Below are 24,861 nucleotides of genomic sequence, written 5' to 3'. Positions count from 1 at the left end.
TTTCATTTTATTATGCACCAAAAAAAAAAATATTGTAAGTTAGTTTATTGTGTGATTCGTTCTTTTTTCAGGTCATATGACTTCAACCAGTAGGTGTCAGTAATGCCCATTGAAGCTGGTGCCACCTCGCCGTAAAACAAAACGAAGAAGAAATGACGTCACTTCCTGTTTACGAACGAGTCGAGTGCATTTCCCGCTCACCAACGAACAAATCTGAGTGAGTGATTTGCATTTCCAGTTAATCGCGAGAACGGATCAGTGAGGGAAGGTGCATGTGTGCGCGCGCGTGTGTGCGTGTGACAAAAAAAAAAGCACAGTATACGCTTTGATCCCTTTATTTTTTGTTTCTTTGTAAAAGTTCTCATTTTGTGTATACATGAAAAGCAAATAGCAATCAACTCATTTACCAGTAAATACAATTAAATCAAAGTATGAAAGTGGGGATTAAATGAGGTGTGAATTTATGATTAACTATAGATGAGAATGCAGAAACTTTTACGTTCTTGCTTCTCACAATTCATGTTGATTTTCAGAGAAGACTAACGCAAGAAAATACATTTAGTAGACGTGCTCGTGAATGAAACGCGCTTCTCGCCATCAACGAGACGATTTTACTACAAAAGGAGCAATAAAAATAAATTCTCCAGTATGCATTCTCAAGTGTACGGCTAGACTTGATTTATGAAAGAACATTTTCCTTCATGTTGAGCAACTGAAGGGTTTTACTTTTGTGTGTGTTGTCATATGTACCACAAGGTATCTTTTGCAAGCGAAAGCTTTACCACAAATTAGACAACCAAATGTTTTTTCTCTAGTGTGCGTTTTCATGTGTATTGATCGATATGTAGCACGAGAGAAAAATTTGCCACAAGTAGAGCAACCAAAGTTTTTTTCACTTGTGTGTGTTTTCAAGTGTTTTGTCAATTTTGACTTTTGAGGGAAGGTTTTTTCACAAACTGAGCAACAAAAAGGTTTGACATCTGCATGATTTGCCATGTGCATTGACATTTGGTCCTTTCGGGAGTATGTTTTTCCACAAACTGAGCAACGAAAAGGTTTTTCTCCCGTGTGTGATCTCATGTGGTTTACGACGTTTGCCTTCCGAGTGAAGGCTTTAGAACAAATGACGCAACAAAACGGTTTTTCTCCAGTGTGACTTCTCATGTGTACTCGTAGGCTTAATTTGCGGGAGAATGATTTACCGCAAGTTGCACACGGAAAGTTTTTTTCTTTACTGTGTACAATCATGTGTGTGGCTATGTCTGCCTTTTGCGAGCACGTTTTCCCACAAATTGAGCAACAAAAAGGTTTTTCTCCTGTGTGTGTTCGCATGTGCGATGTCATGTGGGACTTATGAGCGAATGTTTTACCACAAACAGAGCAACAAAATGGTTTTTCTCCCGTATGGGTTTTCATGTGTAATGTCACATAATCCTTCCGGGAAAACATTTTCCCACAAACTGGGCAAGCGAAGGGTTTTTCTCCTGTGTGTAGTTGCATGTGGTTTTCCGCATTTGCCTTCCGTGAGAATCTTCTACCGCAAGTTGAACAAGAGTAAGGTTTTTCTCCAGCATGTGTGTTTCCAGTAGGAACTTGTTTTTCAGCAATGCTTTCAACGCAACTTGAGATACTTTCCGTTTTGTTCAACGTTTGTGAAGTTTCTTTGTTGCCGAGAATTGTCACCTCCTGAGAAAATTTTGATTTTGTGTGGTCACCTTCACAGTCTACGCCGCTCAACAAAGATTCCTCCGGGTCATTGTTGTTTGAAAGGCAAGTTAAGAGGCCGTCTGATACCGGTCCTCCATCGTGGTTTCCATGATGAAGCGCTGACCCTTCGGGTGTTTCTTCGTCCTCATCTTCGCGTTTCACAGTGACAACAAGAACTGGCAACATACTCATGTCAACCTCCTCTCCTTCCTCCTTAACAGGAGGGGACAGTGTATCCTTGCCTTCCTCTTTAATTTGGTCAACCTCCTCCCCTTCCTCCTTAACAGGAGGGGACAGTGTATCCTTGCCTTCCTCTTTAATTTGGTCAACCTCCTCCCCTTCCTCCTTAACAGGAGGGGACAGTGTATCCTTGTCTTCCTCTTTAATTTGGAGGTCCTCTTGGTCCAAACTGGTGCTCACGAGTCCACAAATACACTGTTGGACGCCTGCAAGACACGAGCCAGTCAGTTATGTTCCTCCAAGACACACACCAGTCAGTTATGTTCCTATAAAACTGCAATACAGTTGACAATTTGTTTTTTCCAACAAAACAAGTACGCCTACTCTGAGTGATTATTCGGATAGAATAATGCAATCCCAGTGATCAATTAAAAGTAATCAAGTTATGTTACATTAAAAGTAGGGGTGAAACAAATCCTCAAGCCGCCACCAACATCGGCATTCTGAAATTATATTTACTTTAAAAAGTTTAGGAAGAGGGTGGGGGGGGGTAAGTGACCAGTGGCCACGTGGACAGACCTCCGATATGAATCTGGCCAACAGTTTCCGAATGTTTTTGATGCCACTCGCACGACGCCATTTTTTCTGTAGAAGAATTTGAACATGTTATGAATCGCAAACGCATCAACTACTTCAAGGCTGGTGATGTTTTTCAGTGGATTTCTCACCTGATCGCCGTCGTTCTTTTCCTCCGGTTTTTTTTTCTTTTTGTAGCCACGCCAACTTCCGCCTTTTTCTTCTTCGATGGTGGCTTTGTGGTAGTGTAACCAATAGAAGAAGAAAAACAGGGTCCCGATAGCCGTTCACTATTATCCAATAATTCAAAATTTTGAATGGACTGAAGTGCGGAATCGCCTCACCACTGTCATAATCATTAATAATCAGTATATTTAATAATTATTAGTATTTAGTTAAAAAAAAGATGGCAGGCCTGCGCTCCCCTGGATGTTAACTTACCTCAAAGCTACCACCGAAGAAGAAGTCGGAAGTCGGTGCGGCTTCAGACAACCCCAAAACGACGCGACTTTAAACCAGGTGAAATCGAGACTTTAAAAACATCAATAAAGTGGTTGCGGGAGCGACTAATAACACATTCTGACTATTCAACAGAATAATGGCGTCGTACGAGGAGAACGAACTAGAACGTAAACAACACGAAGCTAATGGCAAGAATCACATCGCGATGCACATCCAAGGTCAGGTTACTCGTCTTCTACTTTTTGCATTTTCAATCAATCATGAAAAAATACACGATCCTGTGATTAGAGCAATATCAATAAATGCATGTGGATACGCCTATTTGCAGTCCATCCATCTTTAAAAGACGATATTGTTCACACAAGCAATCTGTTCCAACAATCTGAAGAACACACATCCAGAGAGCCACAGTAATTTTTTGAAAATAAAATAAAAGCTGCTCGCCTTCTATTTCTACGTAGCAAATGGCATGACGGCCAAAATGTGTCTGTCTCTTTGCTTGGGCCAATATATCTGAAAGTTTGCTGTTCCATCCAGGCGTCCAACAATTGATCGATCATCAGGATGGGAGATCGAGTTTGGACCAAGAGGGTTCACAGGTCCCGCACGTTAAACAGGAAGAGGAGGAGACTGACGTCAGCAAGTTGCCACTGACTGTCGTTTTTGTGAAGAGTGAAGATGACCAAGACGAACCGGCCGAGCGGTCACGGCTTCATCGTCGCAGTCCAAGTGGGGGACCCCCACCAGAAGACCTCTTAGCTCCACTTTCGGGCAGCGACGACACAGAAGAACCTTTGAGGAGCTGCTCAGACTGTCAAAATGACAACAAAGAGTGCTGGGAAAAGGAAACAACTCTGGGCAACCTGGAAAGAGTTTGTGTTAAACGTTCTGCTAAGAAACAACACGCCAAGACGCACGCAGGAGAAAAACCTTTTAGTTGCCCATTTTGTGGTAAAACGTTTGCTCGAAAGGAGCATGTGCAGGCACACGTGAGAATACACACTGGAGAGAAACCCTTCAGCTGCTCGACCTGCGGTAAAGCGTTCCCTCATAAGGAAACCATGATTGCACACTTGAGATCACACACGGGAGAAAATCCCTTTGGTTGTTCAATTTGCGGTAAAACGTATTCTCGTAAGACACACGTGGAATCGCACATGAGAACGCACACGGGAGAAAAACCCTTCCCTTGCTCAGTTTGTGGTAAAATGTTCTCGCAAAAGCCAAACATGGTTAAACACATGAGAATACACACGGGAGAAAGGCCATTTGGTTGCTTATTTTGCGATAAAGCGTTCCTTCATAAGTCACACGTAGAGTCGCACATGAAAATACACACGGGAGAAAAACCCTTTAGTTGTTCAGTTTGTGAGCAAACATTCTCCCAGAAGCAAAATCTGGTGTCACACATGAGAACACACACGGGAGAAAAGCCTTATAGTTGCTCAGTTTGTGGGGAAAGCTACGCTCAGAGTAAGACTTTGACTGCACACATGATGCGGAGACACAACAAAGACAGGGAAATGTGCAGTAATCCCCCGCAATAGCGCCAAACAAATGAATTTGCCCAACTTTCCTGAAAATAACCTTTTGTCGAGCTGTACAAATATAGATCCTGTTCGCCGTCTTTAGTCTTTTTGAGGCCTTATTGGATGCTTTGCCAAGTTGAGATTTAGTAAAGCTGCCACCTACACCAAAGGTTTTGCCACAAGGTATGTCAACGAGTATTTGGAGCAATACTACATTGTCCTAAAGGTTAGACACGTTTCCTCAATTCAGAAGTTTTATATTGATTTTTAAATGTTTTTTTAATTTGGAAAAAAAAATACGCGATGTAGTGAAGCCGCGACAAATGCGAAGTAGTGAGGGATCACTATTACGCGCCCATCCGGTCAACAAAATAGCTCGGTACTACTATTAGACACGAAAAACTCGAGCACTCAGTGAAGACTCATTATTTAGCAACATGAGAAAAGGCGGGACGACACTGGCGTCACTATTTTGGATATCTTTTTGCCCGCGGGGTCCTTAAAATAAAAGTGTCCTAATACGGCAAGTGATTGGTTCATTGCAAGTATTTACAATAAAAGGCATTAAAGCTAATTGAGTCCCCCGTCAGTTATTTTCATAACTGAGTTATTCTACGTATGAGGCCATCGTAACATAAAACCCCGTACAGTAGTTCACGGTGATGCTTTAACTTTGAAAGGCATAACTTTCTCACTTCCGCGGTGCTTCCGCTGTTAGCACCGCAAGCTTGGTGAAGCGTTGTAGAACGCTGGCGGAGAAAAAGCGGATCAATTGGTACGCGGAGGTCGACTGCGATTGTACCGCGACGCCGAACGTCGAGTCGGTAAGGAAACGGACACGTTGGCCGGCCGGCCGCGCGCTCCTTTATGCGCGTTTGCGCCAAAACAAAAGCTCCTTTGCACCGCAGTGTCAGCTCGCCACCTCCTCCTTTGTTCGTTACACACAATGCGCATTTTTGTCAAAAATGTTTGTGTACGCAAGTCACCCTCCATCACACATGCGCCGGACACACGTTAGCATCCTTAGCTTTCTAATATTCTCGTGGCCGCTGAGGGGAAGAACAAAAACATGTTCAGCCTCGGTTGTATGCTTTACCAGTAGCACATTCCGAACCTCGGTGTGCGTGCAAGGGGGGGGGGGGGGGGGGGGGGGGGGGGGTCGTGACGTAATTTGTAGTCTAAAACGTCTTGTATGGCGCAGGGAATTGACGTTGCTGCTCATTTAGTAATTGCACACGAATGCGTCAAAGTATCAACGGTGGTGGATTGGCCCAAGTATATGTATATTGGGTCTGTTTTTTTTTTTTTTTTAAATATATATACACGCACACACTGGTTTGAGTTCGGGAGTGGTTTAGGTGTGCTTTTATTCAGGTTTTCCATGCAAAGCGTGTTTTGGCTCTAGACTGAGTTTGGTTATTGTCTAGGCACGAAAAACTCTTGAGCTGCAGCTCTCACTGAAGGCTAAGTCTGGTTTAGTTTAAGCTGGCCCAAGTGTTCCTGGCTAAGAATGTTTTTGAACTGGACTGAATCTGGTATTGATTCAAGCACGATTTAGGTGGTTTGAAAAAGGGGCAAAGTACAAAGAAATATCTTTTTTGTGTCTTCAGGTTGGAGCGAAGCTGGAACTTGGTCTTTCCCTCCAGGAGTTCGGCTGCACCCCCCAGTGTGAATGCTTCAGGGGCCACTCTAATTCCTGGTGTTGCTCCTCCCCCTCCTTCCCCCTCCCCATCCCTCCAGTGACCCCATCCCCCAACCCCCCACCCAGGTGGATGAATGAAGACCCCCTTCAAGAGCCCAGAGGCCCCGCGGCCCCGAGCGGACGGAGGTGAGTGTCCGCCATCCTACCGCGAGTGTCTCTGAGTTCCCCACTGAGCAAACCGGGGTAACTTTGTACTGCAGGACATTCTGGTGTGTCAGTCAACATGATGAAGCGGAAGAATCCTCACAAGTAAGCCCAAAATAAAAATCACAAAGACGACAAAGAGGTTCTGAAACGTCTCCTCTTCTCTGACAGGAAACATAAGAGCGACGTGGGGCCCAGCAGAACTTTGTCCCCAGTCAAGACAAACATTGTGGGCTGCAGGATCCAGCACATTTGGAAGGAAGGCAGTAAGTCGTCCCAGTGGAAGGGGACAGTTCTGGACCAGGTCCCCGTCAACCCGTCCCTCTACCTGATCAAGTACGACGGCTTCGACTGCATCTACGGCCTGGAACTGCACAGTGATCAGCGCGTCATCGGACTCCAGGTGCTGCCCGACCGAGTGGGTAAGGTGGTGCCGACCTGAACGACCAAGCAAAATGTCTGTCAGCTAGAAATTGCCATCAGCAGAGGTTCCGTGTCAAACGCCATTTGACTTTTTTTGGACACTGACGCTGGGCCTTTGTGTACAAGGAAGGCCAAGTAACCACAACGTCCAACTATTAATATATATAATACTATCTATTAATATCGAGCGACTCCAAACTAAAAACAAAGTGACAGAGCGATGATTTAACTTGCGTGGTGGTCGCCATTTACCTTCAGCGCCGGCTCGTGTGACGGACGCGCTGCTGGCCGACGCCATGATCGGCAAGGCGGTGGAGCACATGTTTGAGACGGAGGACGGGCCCAAGGAGGAGTGGCGGGGGATGGTGCTGGCCCGCGCGCCCATCATGACGTCTTGGTTCTTCATCACGTACGAGAAGGACCCCGTGCTCTACATGTACCAGCTGCTGGATGACTACAAAGAGGGAGATCTGCGCATCATGCCTGACGCCAGTGAGTCCGACCTGAACCAGAATCTTGAATAAGCTCATATTTATTTTATGGAGGATTAATAAAATAAGTCATGCTCGTTGAAATATGCCCACTTTCAATAAGGAGTGGCCGCCGTCATTCATTGGAGGGAGCCATTCATTCAAAATCATTGTCACTCCATCGCGAATAATGTCAAAATAACGAGGAGCAACCAAAATCGAAAGCTCCAAATTGAAAATGGAATTTATTTTCCCTGTTGGTCCCGCAGGCGAAAGCGCGGCATCGGAGCGCGAGCCGGGCGAGGTGGTGGACAGTCTGGTGGGCAAGCAGGTGGAGTACGCCAAAGAGGATGGAGGCAAGCGTTCGGGGATGGTCATCCATCAGGTGGAGGCCAAACCCTCCGTCTACTTCATCAAGTTTGACGATGACTTCCACATCTATGTCTATGACTTGGTCAAGACCACTTAAGGCCTGCCTGGCCCTTCAAAAGACCACCACTGACACCTCTCTTAAGACACACGGACACGCTCGTTGTTCTTTTCAGAACATGCCAGTCACTGTAAGCCCGCCCCCTTGGATGACGCAACCTGGGTTGTCAGCAAAGCTTGACTGGACCTCTCCGGACTCATTCTCAGCTATGATTCAAGTTGGAGTCAAACTTAATGGGAAATCATCATTAGCAAGCGAACCGGATGCCGTTGATGGCATCACATTTAAGGCTCTCTCTGGACTTTAAGCCCCATTAGCTAGCTCTCAAATTGTTTTCCAAATTCATGGTAATTTGTTGGCTAGCTAATCGGGCACCATCTTATTTCAAATCCGTCTGCACCGGTAGCATCTTTAGCCTGTGTCGATAGCACCCAAGTTCCAGTTGATATTCATGGAAACGCATCGTTAGCAACATTGAATGATCTGAGGATCTCCGGACTGCTAGCTCCATTAGTATCGTTAGCTAGCACTCGTGTTGTTACCCAAATTTATGATTTGTCGACAAGCTAATCGGACTCCACCGAGATCACTTTTAGGATCCGTCTTGCCCGTTAGCGTCATTAGCTTGTGGGTCGATATCGCTCAGTTAAAATTAAGCGAATTGGGCGCCATTGGTGACACAGAAGGACAACGCCTGCACAGTTCGGAGGGTGCGGGTTCAATTCCACCTCCGGCCCTCCCTGTGTTATAAAGAGCTCGCTGGACCACTAGCACCGTTAGCTTTCGCAACTCACGGTGACCCATCCATGGCGAGCTAACCGTAGATGGTTGACTGAACAATTTCTTGCTCAGCTGCTTGCACCGTTAGCTCACACAAGCTTGCACTCCAGGTGTGGACGAAACTCACGGAGCTTGTTTGCACGCTAATCAGATGGTCGACAAAACATTGAGCGACCTCGGAATGGTCGGCGCAACTTTCTGCACTCGACTTGCTGACCTTGTAGCATTCCAGAACATTCCCCAGCAACACAACGTCATCTGGCCTTGATTTGATGAGTGGCTCTTGAGTGTGGTGTTTATGAACATCATTCTGGAACTTCAGTTTTTTGTTGTTGTGCTTTAATCGTTTAACTGTTGGACAAGATAAAATCTCTCCGTTTGCTGTTCTTGGATGTCATTCTAGAATGTTTGTTTTTGTGCTTTTACAATCATTTGACGTTCTGAGATCAGACTGCAGAACAAGATATTGGCGTTGAGTTGGTGATTGGTCTTCTAGAAATTGCTTGAGCTTGATGTTCTCAGCATGCTTTGGGTTGTCATTTTTGAATGTTTGACATTCTAGACATTCCAAGCACTGAAGAACAAGGTGAAAAATAGATTGTCAAATGGTCTTCTCAAACATACTTTACTTTGATTTAGGGAAATCATTCCTGGATGTTCCTCATGATGACTGGTCTTCTACAATGTGGGTTTGATATTCTCACCAAGTTCTTGGGTGTCATCCTAGAATGTTCCTTTTGGTTGTAGAATTTTCTAGAACAACATTCTCTGATGTCTGAAAAGCAGGATGTGGTATGATGTGGATCTGGTGATGTCTTCTAGAATGAGTGATGTCATATTGCTGCTTTTTGTACAAACAAATCAATTCTTTTGCTGCTGGACATTCTGAAACGTCGTTAGCTCCGTCTGAAGGACAAGATGTGATCTGGTGTTGATCAGGCTTTGAGAATATGCACTTGGTTCTTGGACCTCATGTTGTTTGAGAACATTTTTGTGCTTCTTATGCTGTAACAATCCAATCCTGCTATCGCATCAGCAAACTGGGAAAACTTCATTTCATCCTTGAATCTTTGATTTCTTGTTGTGCTTTAACAATCCTTTTGGACCTTCTCGAACTTGCGAGGAAAATGCGAGGAGCAAGCTAATGTTTTCAACTGGAGTAGATGTTTAGTCTTGTTGCAGAGAATTGACTCAATTGCGTAACCATGAAAACAACTGCAGGGGTTGCTGGAACACGCGTGTTAAGGGTGCATGTGTGCCATGCGTGTCACATGATTTATGTACGTTGTATAAGTTGTTGCATGTTTGTATCTTTTGTGCCTTTTTATTTTATTCAATTGTCGGGGACTAAAAGTGGTTACGTTTGTTTTGGGCGTACTGTCCCTTTAAAAGTGTGCCAACGTCGTGTTCAAGCTGAATAAGGAGATGAAAATTATTAAAACAATTCTCTTTTTCAAACCTTAAGAGTCTTCATTGCAAGCACAAGTAAACAGGAAGTGGACAAGCACCAGCATTGACAAAGTGAAGAACAAAATTATCTTTATTGATCCCGAGAGCAGAAAAAGTTGTGCACTATGAAGTGTTTTGTTTTGCAAAATACTGAAGTTATCTTGAAATGTTTCACACTTCCTGGTAGGAATGGAAAATGGAAGCGACACAAGCACCTGAGTCCTGGCGAAAAGTCTTTGGAATGATACGGTCCACATGTCACAGTGCGGCTTTGCCATTTCAGTACCTTCTATATCGAAAGTCGGCCGTGGGTGTAAGGCGGCGGAGTCCAGTGTGATTTCACAACTTCTGCCACAAGGAAGCAGCAGAATTGGGAATGATTCACTTCATTCCCAAAATCAGAATTCTGATAAGTAGACCCAAGATAGATCCCAAAAAGCTCATGCAAAAAAGAAAAAGGGGTTGGGTGATTAGGAAAGGACGAGTGCTTTCAAACGAAGGTCATAAAAAAACTCGAGGGAACGAGCGACTGAACCCTGCCACTGCACTTTGACTTTGGAGAGAGGGGTGGCTAAACTGGAACAAAGTCAGATGGCTTGTCAGCGCCTCTGCTGGCTGTAGACGGGAAATGCGAGCGTGACGTTGAGCGAGTCGTTGTGCTGCACCAGCGACGTGTGTTGGTAGTGCAGCACCAGCTCCTTCAGCGACGCGTACAGGTTGTACGGTTCGGCAAAGCCGAAGCCCGTACTCGTCTTGTTGATCACGCAGTGCTTCACTTCCCCCTCCACCCTAAAAGCATGCAAACATACATCAGTCATGTTTGAAGTTAAAAAAAAAAAATTGTAACGCATACATGACAGAGCAGGCGTAGCATCCTGGCTTGCTGCTGTCTCGGACCAGGAAGGTTCCGTCCTTCTTGCCCCGTAGCAGCGACTCGGCTTGACCTCGGTTGATGTTGCCCAAACGCCAGAGACGCTCATCGTGGTGGGGAAGGTCCTCCTCATCCTCCATCGTGCTGTACTCGCTAGGGACCGCCAACCAATACCGGTTAGCGAGCAATTCAAATCCGAGCGCTGCGGATTCCTGATGTGATTTCGTGTTGCGCGTGCGCAGACTTACTCCACTGTGGTCTCGTTCTTGAGTCCCAGCCACTCGTTCAGTTTCCTCTGCCGGACCCCCTTCTGTGTCAACCACCTGTGTATAAAACACACATGCGGTTTGGCTTGAGCATCCATCGCATAGCATAGCAGCAGCATCCTCGGTTTTGGTGTCGGTGGCCTACATGAGGTACAGGTCTCTGGTCTTGCGCAGCTGGATGAGGTCCGGCTTGATGCTGTTCATCTTCTTGTCGATCTCGCGGTAGTCGGCGGCCTGCTTCTTGAGGTCCACCTCCAGGTGGCGCTTGCTGTCCACGATCTCACTGATGCGGGAGCGTAACTTGTCGTAGTTCTCCATGATTCTGACGGGACGGCAGCGAGAATCATTTCAAACCTACTTGCACGTTTTTAATAAATGAGCGGACGCAAAGCATCGGACGCATGCAGCCGCTAGCTTTCTGGGTCGTTCTTCCAACGGGTTCCTCAGGAGCTCCGCTGGGGGGTTGACCTGGCAACAGTTTACCTCTGGATTTCCTTGTCGTTGCCCTCGCGGCGGAACTTGTCAATGTACTCCTTGCTGAAGCGATCCTGGGTCTGACACTGCTCCTCGAAGATCTTGATGGTCTCGTTGAAAGCCTCGATGGCGGTGCGCTTCATCTGAATCTCCTGCGAACGGCACGGCAGCGTCACGATCCAGACCGCCGCCAAACAGGAAGTCCCATTGGCGCGCATGTTTGCGTTGTGAGCACCTGAGAAGTTCTGGTGTACTCCTCATACAGTCTGTCGTACTCGCGGTTCTTCTCCTGGTACTGTAGGTGGTATTCGTGGAGCTTTTTGCCCACCGCTTCAATGCTGTCCTCTTTCACAACCTGGTCCTGAAAGTAGACACAAGAAGGGCGTACGTCAAGACTTGCGACCGACTTGTGCCTTTGCGCACGTGTGACAAATCTACCTGCTGGTGCTTGGAGACCGGGTAGAGCAACTTGACGTCCAGCTTGGGGTTGTATTGTGCCAGGGACTCGTGCCGGTAGTGATTGATGAGCTCCACCACCGAGCTGAACGTCAGTGGGTCCGAGAAGCCGTACTTGCCCTCGCGGTGGAAGATCTTGATCAGCTTGTTGTTGCCTCCCTTCCTGCGCACGCACACACGCAGGCCTCCAGTCAGACTACTGCTCATCACCTCAGTGGCCATGGTGATGACATCGCTCACCTGAGCGTGAGCGTGTAATCTCCGTGCATCTTGGTGGAGGCGTCGCGCACTAGGAAGGTGCCGTCGGCCGTGTCTCGCAGCTTCTCGTTCACTTCCTCCCTGAAAAGGGAGGCGGCGGAATGACGGTGGAATGGCGGCGAGACTTTTTGGAGTATGTGCGTGTGGATATGCCTTACCTGGATATGTCGCCCCAGTACCACTCGGCATCATGTAGCGCCATGCTGTTGTTGAAGGTGCACGGCGTGGCGGACGCCGAGGCCGGGGTGGAGGGTTTGGCAGGTTTGGGAGGTAGAGCTGAAACAAAGAAAGGAGACCCTATTAGACGTCCTGTTCCTTGTTGAGATACAAAGTGCCCACAAACTGGTGTGAGTAAATGCCAAAGCAATTTATCTAAGCAGCGTTTTGTCCTGATCACAAAGGTGAGGAACACTGCATAGCAACAACCACATATTAAGAATTTAAAAACCAAGAAAGGAGAAATTAGTGCCCCAGAATATCCTGCTCTGATCTTTGTTCCCGGTGGACCAGGTAGCCTCCTACCTGGACCGTTCATGTTGATGTAACATAGTATGAAGTTCCGCCCCCCGCAAGCCTCCCGGTGCTCCATGCGCCTTCAGCAAACTTGCGCCGCCACCGCCGTTGGTGCCGTTTTTGCCGGCGACCGTCCGCACGCTTTAGTCACGCGTTCCCGTCTGCCACTTCCAGTCGGCGCGGCCGAAAGGAGAGCGGCTTGGAGATGTGTGACGTCACTGCTCGGGCTCCACCAATGGCCGGGCAGCGGTCATATCGCCACGGCAACATCAGTCCCCCTTCCCTAACCTCCCATCGCTGCTGCATCCCGGTGAAGCGATGATGTAACCGTTGTAGAAGCAGCCAATTATGAGCTTGCCGTTACACGGCGCCACTCTAGCTTCCTGCTGACTGATGGGTGGATTGAGAAGTGAAATCAGACTGCAGGCCTGACACCTGTCAATCATATGACTGACATGACAACGCATCTATGATCCCAAGAGCTCTGAGTGACGCTTTAAGCTGAGAAATAAGTTCATAAGTACGTACATTGGAGTGTTTGCAAGTTAGCGTGTTAGCATGTTACCTGGAGCAGCCTGGTTCACGTTGAGCTCGCTGGTGATCAGAACTTCAAGAACCTGGATCAGAGGGTCTGAACCTGACTCACACCTGATAGGACAATAAGAAAAGACAAATGTCATTATTTTGTCAAAATAAAACCAGCTGAAAAAAAATACTTTTGATAGTTATATGCAGCAATTTTAGAAAATCTTAAAACAAACACTTGAACTGCCAAACACTGAACTGAAAGCCAGAACTTATTCAGAGCAAAAGTCAAAACTGCCATGCGTGTGTGTGTGTAGACTAACCCTGCAGCGGTCTGTCTGAAAAGTAGCGGACCAAAAATCTCAGCGAGGCCTCGGACGCTAAGCTGATTGCGGGCAGCGTGCACGCAGAGTCTCGCCAGGTGACGCACCACGCTGAGCAAGGTCAGGCCGTATTGGGCGGGGCATGTGGGAGAACTGGCCACGCCCAGCAGCACCCGGGCGCACTCCTCGGGGTCTCGGACTTCTGCGGGTGGAAAACACCAGCAGGGTGAGCGTACGGGCTGACACATGACAAGAACCACATCATCGAAAAAGCCAAATCTAAAAGTCCCAAAGGACCAGGAAGTAAAGTTCAGACCTTGCACAGCGTGGATCATGTCAGCCTGCAGCGAAGACGGCACAACGGGCCCAGGAAGCTCTTGCAGGAAGCGGACCACGCCTTCACACAGGGATGACACCTCCATTTGCTCCAAGTCTGACAAATAAAAAAGCCCCAAGGTTACCAAAGGGAAGCCCGGCGGCGTCCAAGCTCCCGACCGGCGCTCGCACGACGTCCTCACCGGCTTCGGCCAATTGCCTCGTGTCCAAACTTCCAGCGCTGACACCGCGGTATACGCCAGGATTGTCCACGCCTGCAGGTGAGAACACACTCTCATTTGTTTTAATATTCACTCCTCTCTTCCGGTCCAATGACTTCATATTTCACCACTTAAAATACATGGAAATATATGTAAAAGGTATCCAAAAAAAAAAAAAAAATTACTCCTGGTCATTGGATAAGTTGGAATTAATTCTAAGTAATGAAGCAATTCTAGATTAACAAATGCAAAATGTATATGTAAAAATTGTATCCTTCTCATGATATTATCATTAGTTAACCAAATGCAGATTTTTGAAAATGTTTAAAATGTGTAAGGTAGTTTTTTGATCGCAAAATAATTTATTTTCATTCGTTTGATGATGCTTGGTAGAATGCATTTATGTGATTGTTTACTTAAAAAATATTTGATGAGGTCACTTTACAAGCAGTTCAAATCTCATTGTATCGTATTATTTATGAATAATGTAATAATAATTGTAGCTATTATTGTTTCAAGTATGAATTTATTTTAAGAGCAAAATAATTCATTGCGATTGCATGTTTCCCACCATCATGGAATGTTCCTTGTGTACCTTTACTCTCGACAGCCTCCATCAGTCTGCCGAGGAGGGGCGGGGCCGTATCGGGCGGTCCGAAGTGTTCTGGAAGATCAGGCAGTGTGACGCCTGCGAGCGGACACCCAAACATGAGTCAGTGCGGACGGATGGCATCGCCGCCAACGCTCGCTCACTCACGCACCCTCGGACTCCGAGTCTGTTCTCATTGACGCGGCCGACGGTGGCCTGGGTGGTCGGGGCTTGGGCGTGGGGGGTGACATCCTTTTCCTGCCCACAAATTCCACGTAGGTACCCGGGAAATCGCCCTTTACCTGCGTTCGAAATCAATGATTAATATTGATAAATTGAATTAAAAGGGAACATTTGAAGTATGGGCATATAGTTCTTTTGTCTCGTCAAAGGGTATTTGGGGGCATAAATGACGAACCGGATTTTGCGAACCGGGCCAGGTGATACGTCATCTGCATATATGTTCTGGTTATTGTGGTTACCACGGCAACAGCATTGTTGCAGCCACCTGGGAGGTGCACACCTGTCGGTGGGTGCAAGTGACCACAAGGGGTCACTGCGCCTCAGAGCGCCTCAACACCTGAGCCAATTTATCCTGATTGGGAGCACGCACACACCAGGGTTCATAAGGAGGAAACCACACACTCCTCTTGTCTGGTGAGTAGCAGCAGCAGCAGCACCACCAGCAGCAGCAAAAAACAACAATCCTTTCGATCAGCGAGCAACACAGCAGTAGCAACGAACCGCGCTGAGCTCCACGGAGAAAGGAAAAAACTCATAGGAAGAGGAGACCAAAGGGACTACAGGTGAGCTCGCACCTGTGTGGTTTCATTGAAGCCAGGCAGCCATCCGATCTCTGAGGGTCGCTCCTCAGCGCCGGCACCGCAGCCGAGCGCTAACAGCGCCCCTTTGCTGACCAGCAGCATGTCGCCCACGTGCAGGTCAATGTCTTCCTCACGCTCTTTCTTGTAGTCGTACAGCGCGCGGTACTGAAAGCCCTCCGACGCCATGTTGGCAGCGGGCGGCTATGGCTTGGTGAATGGGGAAAATTTGGTGTGTAGTCCCTGACTGCAAATATAAAAATACTTTTTGCCTGAGAGGAAGAGTTTAGCGCGGAGAATGACGTGGGAGAAAATATGGCGTCTCCCCCGTCTCCATGTCCGCTAGTGTCGCATCATCCGTTAAGTGCCAGATGGCGAGCTACACCTCCGTTCATGAACAGGAGTCTCAACTGAGGTGGAGGAGACATCGGGCGACAGCAGCTACACCTGTGACAAGAAAGGAAATCGGTAAATGGCAGTGCTGTAATGTGGGCTTGGACATGGCCCATGTTTTTAGGCTGATGCTAATGTTTGATATTTGATGGACTAACATTTGCATTGCCTTCTATTAAAGGATTTTGGAAGACGAACACGCAATGTGTGATTTATAACTGTTCAGTTTGCAGCATCTTCAGAATAGATAAAAATACATTTGTACAAATGCATCATGTAATGTCACCCTTTATTTTAATTCTGATTACAGGGTTGTAAATCACCAGATGACCTTCTCAGCATGGTTGTCTCCCTACTGCAACACACTTGACTTGGCTGACAAACTGATCATTTGAATCAAGTGTGTTGAAGTAGGAATGCACCTAAAATAGGCTGCATAGGACCGCATTTAGAACCAATAAAAACTGCCGTTCCGATTCTCTTTACTATATTTAATAGACTATTTCGATTTTGGCTAAAAAGGTGTAATGTAAAATCAAGGAAAAAACGTATGAGTTGAGCTACAAAAATTTAAAATGCTGTACAATGTTGATTTCACTACAGATAAATCTATAACGCTAAATGTTTGTTATTAATTATGCCACTTATAATTATCGCTATTCTGGTCGTAGTGTGACGTCACTTGTCAGCTGACCTACTTTGACGTGCACTTAATCGAACAAATGATTTACTTTTTCTGACTGCTACACGTCAAGCACTTAGGCGAGTGTGAGTTCAATTAACGTTTTGTAAGAAAACGACGCAAAAGTAAATCAAGGGACGAGAACGAACACTAAATGGGGAAACAGGAAACCACAATGCGTGCCTCTGTTAGCTTAGCCTGTTAGCTACTACCACTGTTCTCCTCACCTTTTAGTGCGCCAGAGAACGACGAGCAGGACACAAATTCGACTTCATGATACGACAACGAACGTTGAACACATCAGAAAGTAATCTAAACGATGGAAAATAATCAACCACTCTGTTTATTTGCACTTAAAAATTGCTCGCTCGTGGTCGCCCCCACTAAATTTGGTAGACAGCTAGTAGACTAGTCAAGTAAGAGCAAGTACGAACCACATCCGGCTGGGACTATCACAATGCAACTATTTAACGTAAACGAAATATGTTTGAAAACGTTTCACAACTTTATACGCGTACATGCATTCACAAGCAAACACAGGCAATTTTCAGAATCAGTCACTTTGAAATACGCCAACATCTATTTTATCAACAATTTGTTGCGTATTCGTTCTATTTTTAACCACAAATGTGCCTTGCGTGACGTCACACCAGCTGTGGGAGGCTGGGCTGCGACGTCACTTCCGCTAACCCTGATTTCTCCAGTTAAATTTGAGGCTGCGTAGCAACAAAGGAAAGAAAGTGTGGGAGATGTCACAAAGAGAGACAGAGACAATGCTGCAAAACTCCTTTTCTAGAACAAAATGTACTTTTGAATAAACCTTTATTTACACATACACAAGTGAAAAATATTACGATAAAATGAAATCATGTGAATACTTCTGAAAATGTCCGAGTGAGCCACCGTGGCGATGAACGGCTCGCTACAAGCTAAAGATTTCTCCGACCTTGTGCACACACAGCCTGATGCTGCCCGACAGCTGCAGATGCTCCTTCAGGAAGTGGCCCACCTGTTCCGAGTAGGCCACGTCGCAGAACACCCAGATCTCAGCCCGCTCACGCTGGATGTTGGCGTTGCACGTGGGTAAGCCGGCATGCCGGGCAGCACTACTCAGAGCCCGCCACACCTGCGGGAGGGAGTGAGACGTAGGATTTGCAAAAATCCACGTGAATACATGGAAAACATGTTTGGTATCGGTTTAAATTAACATAATCCCTCGTGAAGGGGGGAGTATAACTTTGTTTTTCTAGACTCCCTCTGACACGCTGATGTCACACCTGTCTGCCATGATTGTACCTGTTCGATGTCTCGTGTGGCTCCGCAGTTGTCCCGACTGATGACCCACTTGGACCTCTGACGCGGGTGGAGCGCATGCACGGACACGGTGCATCGGAAGCGCTTCGAGAGCGAAGGCGACACCTGATGCACGTCTTTAGAAGCCAACACACTCCAGGACCGTTTGACTGCCGCTGCAGCGATGGACACACTCTTGTCAGCAGACGGCAAGTTTACAACTCCTTCGTTTAAAGCCTCTTGGCGACACTTTACATCTGCCGCATTGATGACGGGGGCACGTTTGGCCGGTCTGATGGGCAGGGGGCATTGTGCTGACGAGTGCAAGAACCACGGGGTGAAGACAGAGGGAGGACAGCAGGGGAAAGGTTTTAGGAGCTTTTCTGTGTTTGCAATTAAATCACTCAGCCCATCAGAGGCTTTGAGACGATGGTGAAGAATCACATCCTGCATCATCTCGCCTCATCTTCATCACGTTCATGCTGAAACATCAAAATGTTTCAATGTAAAGCTTGCAGGGAAAGGCCGTTCATTTCGTACATGGAACTTTAGTAAGGAGTTTATTCACCACTTAATACCACCATTATAACGTGCCAATTATAGAAACTGTCAATACACAATGTAACAAATGATGCATCACAAATACCGTATAGAACCGCTAAGAAAAATGAGTGAAATACATTCGATTTTTATTTACAATGATGATAGGGCTATGTAGCTAAACTTAAAAGACCCAGTAGCTGTGGAGGGAGGTAGCCGATTAAAGTTTACAAGCTAAACGTCGAATAGACATTATCAGTACGCGAACGGCAGAAGCTAACAACCGTAGCTAACAGTTAAATACAGGCAGACGTTTAACCGGATTAACCGAATGATTTAGAAATGTAAATAATTAAAAGTCAAGTACATACATACGTTCACATCGGCCATTGTGAAGTTGACTGTTGCTAGCTAGCAAACATCTCGGATCTTCTCGCGATACTTCAATCAAATGATATTTTCAGTCTTAAAGATTGCTTGGTTCTTCATGTTACCTTGGCATTTTAAGTTTTAGTTGAATGAATATATTTTGGAATGAATGTCAGCTTCACGCTTCGGGAGGTGTAGGGTCCAATGAGAGCCGCATTCTGCAATACCTGATTTATATGATCAGGATCGTTTTAGATTTCTACAAAGCTTGCTGATCATTTAAATTAGGTGTTGCTGCAGTGAGATAAATGTCAATTTGGTGAACAAAGACGCAGAGACTGATGGGTTAGGTCAACAGGACATTTTATTATTTGATAGCTTTGTGGTCTTGAATGACAGTAATATAGTTGCTGACTTGATGAGCAGCGCTGTATCTAAAACTCACAGCTGGACTACTTAAAGCAAATGGTACTTTTCTTTTAGGCATCCTCTTCTTGTTCCAAACAGAAAAAAAGCACAAACGTGGCAACATGTGGTGAGATGTGATCAGATGGGCAGGGATTTAAAAACCAAATAAATTAAAACAAATTGCAGGGGAAAGGATCAGAATATGGCACATTTGGTCCACCTTGGAAGTTTTATTATGTCTTAAAAACATTTCAGAAACAGAAAAAAAAAAAGAAGTAATATCTTATTTGCACGTGTAGCACAGCGTTAACGACAGCAGAGTGGAAACACATTTGTGGTGGGTGGGGGGGGGATTTGAGAACAGGGCGAGGGGGCGCTAACTTTAACTCGGGAACAGGATTCAACCAATCGCTTTTTTTCTCCTCGGTACAGTAATGAGGGTGTGAAGAGGAACTGGGCGACCAACGGGGACGGCGCCGAACATTCACAGGAAGTAGTCGGGAGTGCGTCTGGTCACGTGGGGCTCGCCACGGCGGGGGGCCGGGTCAAACTGAAGGCTGAGAAGGAAGCGAGGAAGGTGCGTTACTGACTGATCAAAAGGGTTGATTGGCTGCCAGACCAGCGGCATCACGTGACGGACTTACAAAGAGTACTTGAGGGTGTCGTCCAGTTCCATGATGGCCGCCTGGTTCCCGCAGCGGTAGCAGTAGTTTGGCGCGCTGAAGATGGTCACCACGTTCTTGTCGTGACCCCAGTTGTAGCCCTGCACGCACAGCACAAACTTAGTACGCAACATAGGCCACACTTGGTTGCCTAGCAACAGAGGCACTTGAGCGCTCACAGCGCTCCGTCGCCATGGAAACTGCACTTCAAGTGAACACGCAGGCACGAAAATAGAGGTTTCATGCGAGGTGGGAGGGTTACCTCCATGACCAGCTGATGGGCGCGTGACACCAGCGTCAGGCCGTTAGCGTGGTTGAAGGTTTCCGAGATGTCCTGGCCGAAGGTGTAGCCTGCACCTCTGGGTGAGATGCCCCAGCCGCCGCGGTCGTCGGGGTCCGACCACAGCAGGTCACACATGGGGCCCTGCGAACGAGGTCGAATCCATTACAAACACTAATTCATTTCTGACACTCACACAGATTTGGACAGCAAGCCCACCTCATGAGGGACCTCCTGCAGGCGGTCCAGAGCTCGTATGTGGTCCAGGGTGTCTATGGAGGGCGACAAGCCTCCATGGAGACAGAAGATCTAGAAGTGGGGGAAACAACCATGAAGTCCCGAGAGATGCTGGAGATGGAAGGCCGATGGCCACGCCCACCTGTCCGTCGACCAGCGCGGTGAGCGGCAGGTAGTCAAACAGGTCTGTGAAGTACTTCCACACATTGGCGTTGCCGTACTTCCTCAGGCACTCATCATAGAAGCCGTACACTTGCGTGATCTGCCGGGACTCGTGGTTCCCTCGCAGGATGGTGATCCGCTCCTGGAAACGCACCTGAGCGCACCACATACACACCCTACTTAGAATTTTGCCACCTTAAATGTAACCTATAACCTGTACAACTCTTTTTTTTTCTTTAAAGGGGAAGCGGAAATCAATGCTTGCGCACACACTGCAGAGGATGTGGGTGTGCTCAGAGTTACGCAATCACATTCAGGTGCAAGGTAAATGGCACACACGGCACACATCCCATCATTAAAATTCAATCTATGAGGGAAAAGTCTGGTGACGGACCTTTAGCGTCACAAGCAGTGTGACCGTCTCCACCGAGTAGTAGCCTCTGTCCACGTAGTCGCCCATGAATAGGTAGTTGGTGTCAGGGGACTTGCCGCCAATCTTAAAGAGTTCCATCAGGTCGTGGAACTGGCCGTGCACGTCGCCGCACACAGTCACCGGGCATCGCACCTGAAGGCGGCACACACGCCGGTCAAGTAAGTCAAGTTCACATTTCGTGCCGGTATGTATACTGCTTAGCTACAAAGGTAATGCATCCCAGAAGTCTCACCTCCTGGACATTGGACTCCTTGGTCAAGATCTCCTTGGCCTGAAAAAAAAAAAAAAAAAAAAAAAGTCAAATCACGAGGCACGTTGTACGAAAGAGAGAAGTGTGTGCTGTAAAGTAATAAATAGACGGGCTGCCATGTGAGTGGTCATGTGATCTCCAAACCGCACACAAAAGAAAGGATGAAAGACTTCTAAATGTACAGTAGACACACACACACATACATACACGTATGTTTAATATATATATATATATATATATATATATATATAAATATATATATATATATATATATATATATATATATATATATATATATATATAAAAAGAATAAGGCACGGTAGCTGTGGTTCAACGCGTTAATAGGAATAACGTGAGCACCTAAAAATAAACGATAGTAACGAGGATGTAATAATTTAGCAACACTTGTCGCGCCATTGACATTATACACGACACTTCATATTTAAACGAATCTAGTCTGACGATTGTTTGTACCATCTTAACGTTCATTTTGTGAATCTATAGAAGCCGTCGTAACGTTTCTTAATGAGCCTTGTCAGCTTCATGCAATAAAACAGATGATCGATAAAGGCAGGGCGCGGTACGCAGCACTAAAATGTACTCACACAGACCCACGGTGTTTGTAATGGTTACATTTTAGATTAGACACACACAGACATACAAGAGATTTAAAACACATAAAACATTTGTTGTGTAAGGGCTTGTAAGCGTAATGCGACGAGCAGTAAACCCGGCTCCGTCTACAGAGTGGGGAGAAGGGAAATTATGCCCATTTGAGAGCCTTTGATACCCCGAGATTACAATTAAACAAAGAGCCGACTGTTAACGTTCATTTTCAAAGCAAAAAGTCTGGTAACATGTTCGACTACGATGAGGAGTCGAGAATTGATCGGAGAACTGCGAAAATTAGACGCGAGTATCCGCGGCGCTCCAGAAATTAGACAGAGCCAATTCCGCAATGTAGGCCAAACGCGAGGCTGGCGGAATGTTAAACTGAAACTGACGGAATGCTTCGGCCAATCTTACCTTCTCACAGAGTGTCCTCACTTGGTTTTCCGAAAGCTGCTTGCACTCGTTTAGCTGTTCGATCCATTGGTCTAACTCCTTTGTAAAAGATTTGTCTTCCATGACAGCCGCAGTAGCTCCGCTAAACTAGCCGCGTTAGCTACCTTGAAAAAAAGAGGCCTGTTTCGACGCTAACTGCGTTAGCCTTTAGCTCACCGTATTGTTAACCTGACCCAGTCCCGCCAAACCCGTCACAAATTCAACGATTCCACCGACAGCTAACGAGCCGTTCGGTCAAAACTGATCATGATAAACTACCGAGGATGAATTACAGAAGAACTGAGATGGATTTAATCGGCCGGGGGGAGTGAGGAGGTCAGAAAGTCCCCGTTGCGGCAGACCGAAGCGGCAGAAGACAGCGGCTAGCCGATGTGCTAAAAAGGCTAGCTACAATAACATCCGGGCTTTTCAGCAGCAGCCGCTGAAGGCATACAAGCGACACCGCGTGGAGGGACTGTGAATTGCATGGCCTCGCGTCTTTTGGCCCTTGCAGTTTTTTATGACGTCAGTTATGACGTCTCCGAGTGATTGAAAGCGATACAAAAAAAAAAGATTGAAAGCGATACTTCAGTGAAAATGCAAATATCTTAATAGAAAATGCATTCGGTCGAATTTATAGTCATTTTAATTAAAGTTATTTGCTCATATTAAATGAATTGAACTAAAGTATTAGTATTAAAATTAATCCAAAAATAACAGAAAACGGTAAAGATTTTTCCAAACAAGCATTAATCAACCAGCTGATTTAACTGGGAATGTACATCCGACTGCAAAGACATAATTGCGGACAGCAAAAACCAAAAAAAAAAAAAAAAGGCAAAATGTGCATAAAAAGACTTGCTCCCACCGGAACTGGAAGGGCGGTGCTTATAGCGAAGCACACGCTCTTCACACTCGGTGAATAGTCTGCGTAAAAAAGACGTTTTCCAGTGTGTCTTTCACGACAACCATAAAATTTTATTGATGCTTTATGCATGTAGAAGATATCCAGGACTGCGAGTGGGGCAACACGATTCCCAAACATGGCACATTTAACGGAAAACCCCGCAGACAAGGAACGGTGCGTTGTTGCTTTAGCAAGCGAAGCTAAAGCTAATTGTGTTAGACTCGACATAACTTTAACGCTTTCAAATGATTATATCAAAATTGCACGCGTGTCGCTGAATTAATTTCACTAACGTTCTTATAGAGTCAATCAGATGTCACGCGAGATTGTAAAGTTCGAATTGAATTAGCGTTGCAGTGAAATTTGTACCTACTTATTTCCCGTACACAGTCTAGCATGACGTGGTCAAGAAGCCCCCTATAAAAATATTATTATGAGCTACTCTACGAATCTAAGCAACATGGAAAACGCAGTGAAGTCAATTATAAATTATTTTACGTTAATTCTATCCGAGCAAACGTGATAAAGTAGCTTAGTGTTTAATGGGTTGGAATGCATTTTGTGTATTTTTCCCAGGTTCATCTGCGTTTATCCCGTCTACATCAATAGTAAGAAAACTCTGGCTGAAGGACGACGAATCCCTGCTGTGAAGGTGTCCGACTTATCGTTCATACATTGAAAATGATCTCAAAAGTGTCCTAGTTCATTGTATGGACGTTTGCATGCAGGCAGTGGAGAACCCTTCGTGTACAGAGATCCGAGATGTCCTGACAGCCGCCGGCGTGAATGTCCTGGTCGAGGTGATAACTTGGCTGGACCTCCTTGTGTTCTTTGAACAGGAAGTCCCATGTTGGTTGTTAATTCTTTTGTCGTTTGGCGTCCAGAACAAAATGCATCCCAGAGAGTGGAACCGTGACGTACAATTTAAAGGGCGAGTCAGAGTTCAGCTGAAGCAAGCGGACGGCAGCTTGTGTCACAATAAGTTCTCCTCACGTAAGTGGGTCATACGAGTAGTGTGTATCAACATGGATATGAGCGGCACTAATTGCAACTAAAATCAGGTCTAGAATCAGAATCCTGAAGCTAGCATGGACATTACGGCTAACGAAGACACGTGTTCGATGTTTGTGGTTGTTCCAGGCAAGGATGTCATGTTGTACGTCTCCGAGATGATCCCTAAACTGAAGAGTCGCACGCAGAAGGGCGGCGGAGGCGAGAGCAGCTCACAGCAGAGTGATGGTGGGAAAAAGGCCAAGAAGAAGAAGAAGTGAAGCCTCTTCACCTTTTTATTCTTTAAGTCTATTTAGAGTGTCGAAAGCAGATGATGCTCTCCTTTTCTTTTTTTTTTTTGGAAACTTTTGCGTGGAGTGCAAAAGCATTCCATCCTGCCTCAGAACTTTGGTTTAGTTTAAAAGAGAAGAAGGGAGACTGTCTTCAGATTTTTGTTGAGAGGAAAAGATGAATTTGATAAATGTTTATGTAGCTCAGTTTTAAAATGATGAAATTACAAAGTCTTCACAAAATGCCTGAATGCATTGCTTGCAACGTGTACAACACTTGCACAAAACATTGCAACTTTAAGGGCTATTCCCAATTTGGAACCATTTTGTCTGGACCATGAGTACTATTCAAAACCAGAATATCCAGAACCACATTTAAAACAGAAGAGTTAAACCACGCCCAGATTCAAAACCAGAAGTCAGAGAAACAACTAAAA

General features: G+C 46.0%; 7 protein-coding genes across 11 annotated transcripts; 3 read left to right on the top strand and 4 right to left on the bottom strand.

Moving 5' to 3' along the window:
- Positions 1-319: 319 nt before the first annotated feature.
- Positions 320-2,736, bottom strand: LOC148397570 (uncharacterized). The gene is made up of 3 exons (XM_088375659.1): positions 2,616-2,736; positions 2,467-2,532; positions 320-2,153 (listed from the first exon to the last, which is right to left on the bottom strand). Exons 2-3 carry the CDS (start codon positions 2,525-2,527, stop codon positions 700-702), a joined length of 1,515 nt encoding a protein of 504 aa, XP_088231785.1. The 5' UTR covers positions 2,528-2,532; positions 2,616-2,736; the 3' UTR covers positions 320-699.
- LOC148397569 (uncharacterized) lies at positions 2,453-5,028 on the top strand. Of its 2 annotated transcripts, XM_088375714.1 has the most exons (3): positions 2,453-2,982; positions 3,058-3,143; positions 3,463-5,028. In XM_088375714.1, the coding sequence occupies exons 2-3, from the start codon at positions 3,062-3,064 to the stop codon at positions 4,470-4,472; spliced, it is 1,092 nt and encodes a 363-aa protein (XP_088231840.1). In that variant the 5' UTR covers positions 2,453-2,982; positions 3,058-3,061; the 3' UTR covers positions 4,473-5,028. The 2 variants fall into 2 exon arrangements, with proteins under 2 accessions (XP_088231840.1, XP_088231841.1); XM_088375715.1 differs by lacking the exon at positions 2,453-2,982 and having other exon boundaries at positions 2,989-3,143.
- A 98-nt stretch (positions 5,029-5,126) lies between these two features.
- On the top strand, positions 5,127-9,861 carry spinb (spindlin b). 2 transcript variants are annotated; one of them, XM_088375740.1, is made up of 6 exons: positions 5,127-5,278; positions 6,065-6,282; positions 6,357-6,405; positions 6,472-6,722; positions 6,982-7,217; positions 7,456-9,861. In XM_088375740.1, the coding sequence occupies exons 2-6, from the start codon at positions 6,231-6,233 to the stop codon at positions 7,660-7,662; spliced, it is 795 nt and encodes a 264-aa protein (XP_088231866.1). In that variant the 5' UTR covers positions 5,127-5,278; positions 6,065-6,230; the 3' UTR covers positions 7,663-9,861. The 2 variants fall into 2 exon arrangements, with proteins under 2 accessions (XP_088231866.1, XP_088231867.1); XM_088375741.1 differs by having other exon boundaries at positions 5,129-5,278; positions 6,982-7,215; positions 7,463-9,861.
- Positions 9,862-9,925: 64 nt separating this feature from the next.
- On the bottom strand, positions 9,926-16,996 carry LOC148397567 (phosphatidylinositol 3-kinase regulatory subunit alpha-like). Its single transcript, XM_088375595.1, has 17 exons — positions 16,787-16,996; positions 15,482-15,931; positions 14,836-14,965; positions 14,670-14,762; positions 14,057-14,128; positions 13,855-13,971; positions 13,539-13,740; positions 13,256-13,338; positions 12,336-12,453; positions 12,160-12,258; positions 11,902-12,082; positions 11,699-11,824; positions 11,473-11,615; positions 11,135-11,311; positions 10,972-11,046; positions 10,706-10,876; positions 9,926-10,641 (listed from the first exon to the last, which is right to left on the bottom strand). The coding sequence occupies exons 2-17, from the start codon at positions 15,671-15,673 to the stop codon at positions 10,452-10,454; spliced, it is 2,169 nt and encodes a 722-aa protein (XP_088231721.1). The 5' UTR covers positions 15,674-15,931; positions 16,787-16,996; the 3' UTR covers positions 9,926-10,451.
- A 368-nt stretch (positions 16,997-17,364) lies between these two features.
- Positions 17,365-18,914, bottom strand: shld3 (shieldin complex subunit 3). Of its 3 annotated transcripts, none has more exons than XM_088375752.1 (3): positions 18,768-18,914; positions 17,856-18,334; positions 17,365-17,685 (listed from the first exon to the last, which is right to left on the bottom strand). In XM_088375752.1, exons 2-3 carry the CDS (start codon positions 18,306-18,308, stop codon positions 17,482-17,484), a joined length of 657 nt encoding a protein of 218 aa, XP_088231878.1. In that variant the 5' UTR covers positions 18,309-18,334; positions 18,768-18,914; the 3' UTR covers positions 17,365-17,481. The 3 variants fall into 3 exon arrangements, with proteins under 3 accessions (XP_088231878.1, XP_088231877.1, XP_088231879.1); XM_088375751.1 differs by having other exon boundaries at positions 18,764-18,894; XM_088375753.1 differs by lacking the exon at positions 18,768-18,914 and having other exon boundaries at positions 17,856-18,028; positions 18,108-18,307.
- A 193-nt stretch (positions 18,915-19,107) lies between these two features.
- On the bottom strand, positions 19,108-22,659 carry LOC148397565 (serine/threonine-protein phosphatase 2A catalytic subunit beta isoform). The gene is made up of 8 exons (XM_088375724.1): positions 22,220-22,659; positions 21,176-21,214; positions 20,905-21,075; positions 20,491-20,664; positions 20,331-20,420; positions 20,094-20,255; positions 19,814-19,932; positions 19,108-19,726 (listed from the first exon to the last, which is right to left on the bottom strand). Exons 1-8 carry the CDS (start codon positions 22,319-22,321, stop codon positions 19,654-19,656), a joined length of 930 nt encoding a protein of 309 aa, XP_088231850.1. The 5' UTR covers positions 22,322-22,659; the 3' UTR covers positions 19,108-19,653.
- Positions 22,660-23,103: 444 nt separating this feature from the next.
- On the top strand, positions 23,104-24,667 carry srp19 (signal recognition particle 19). Its single transcript, XM_088375763.1, has 5 exons — positions 23,104-23,318; positions 23,721-23,796; positions 23,873-23,944; positions 24,029-24,137; positions 24,285-24,667. Exons 1-5 carry the CDS (start codon positions 23,281-23,283, stop codon positions 24,413-24,415), a joined length of 426 nt encoding a protein of 141 aa, XP_088231889.1. The 5' UTR covers positions 23,104-23,280; the 3' UTR covers positions 24,416-24,667.
- Positions 24,668-24,861: the final 194 nt, after the last annotated feature.

This window comes from Syngnathus floridae, chromosome 5 (genome assembly GCF_059516105.1).
Source record: "Syngnathus floridae isolate MCC-2025c chromosome 5, RoL_Sflo_1.0, whole genome shotgun sequence".
Taxonomy (NCBI): domain Eukaryota; kingdom Metazoa; phylum Chordata; class Actinopteri; order Syngnathiformes; family Syngnathidae; genus Syngnathus; species Syngnathus floridae.
Note: the sequence above shows the minus strand (reverse complement) of the source record. Positions and strands in the feature narration are given on the sequence as shown.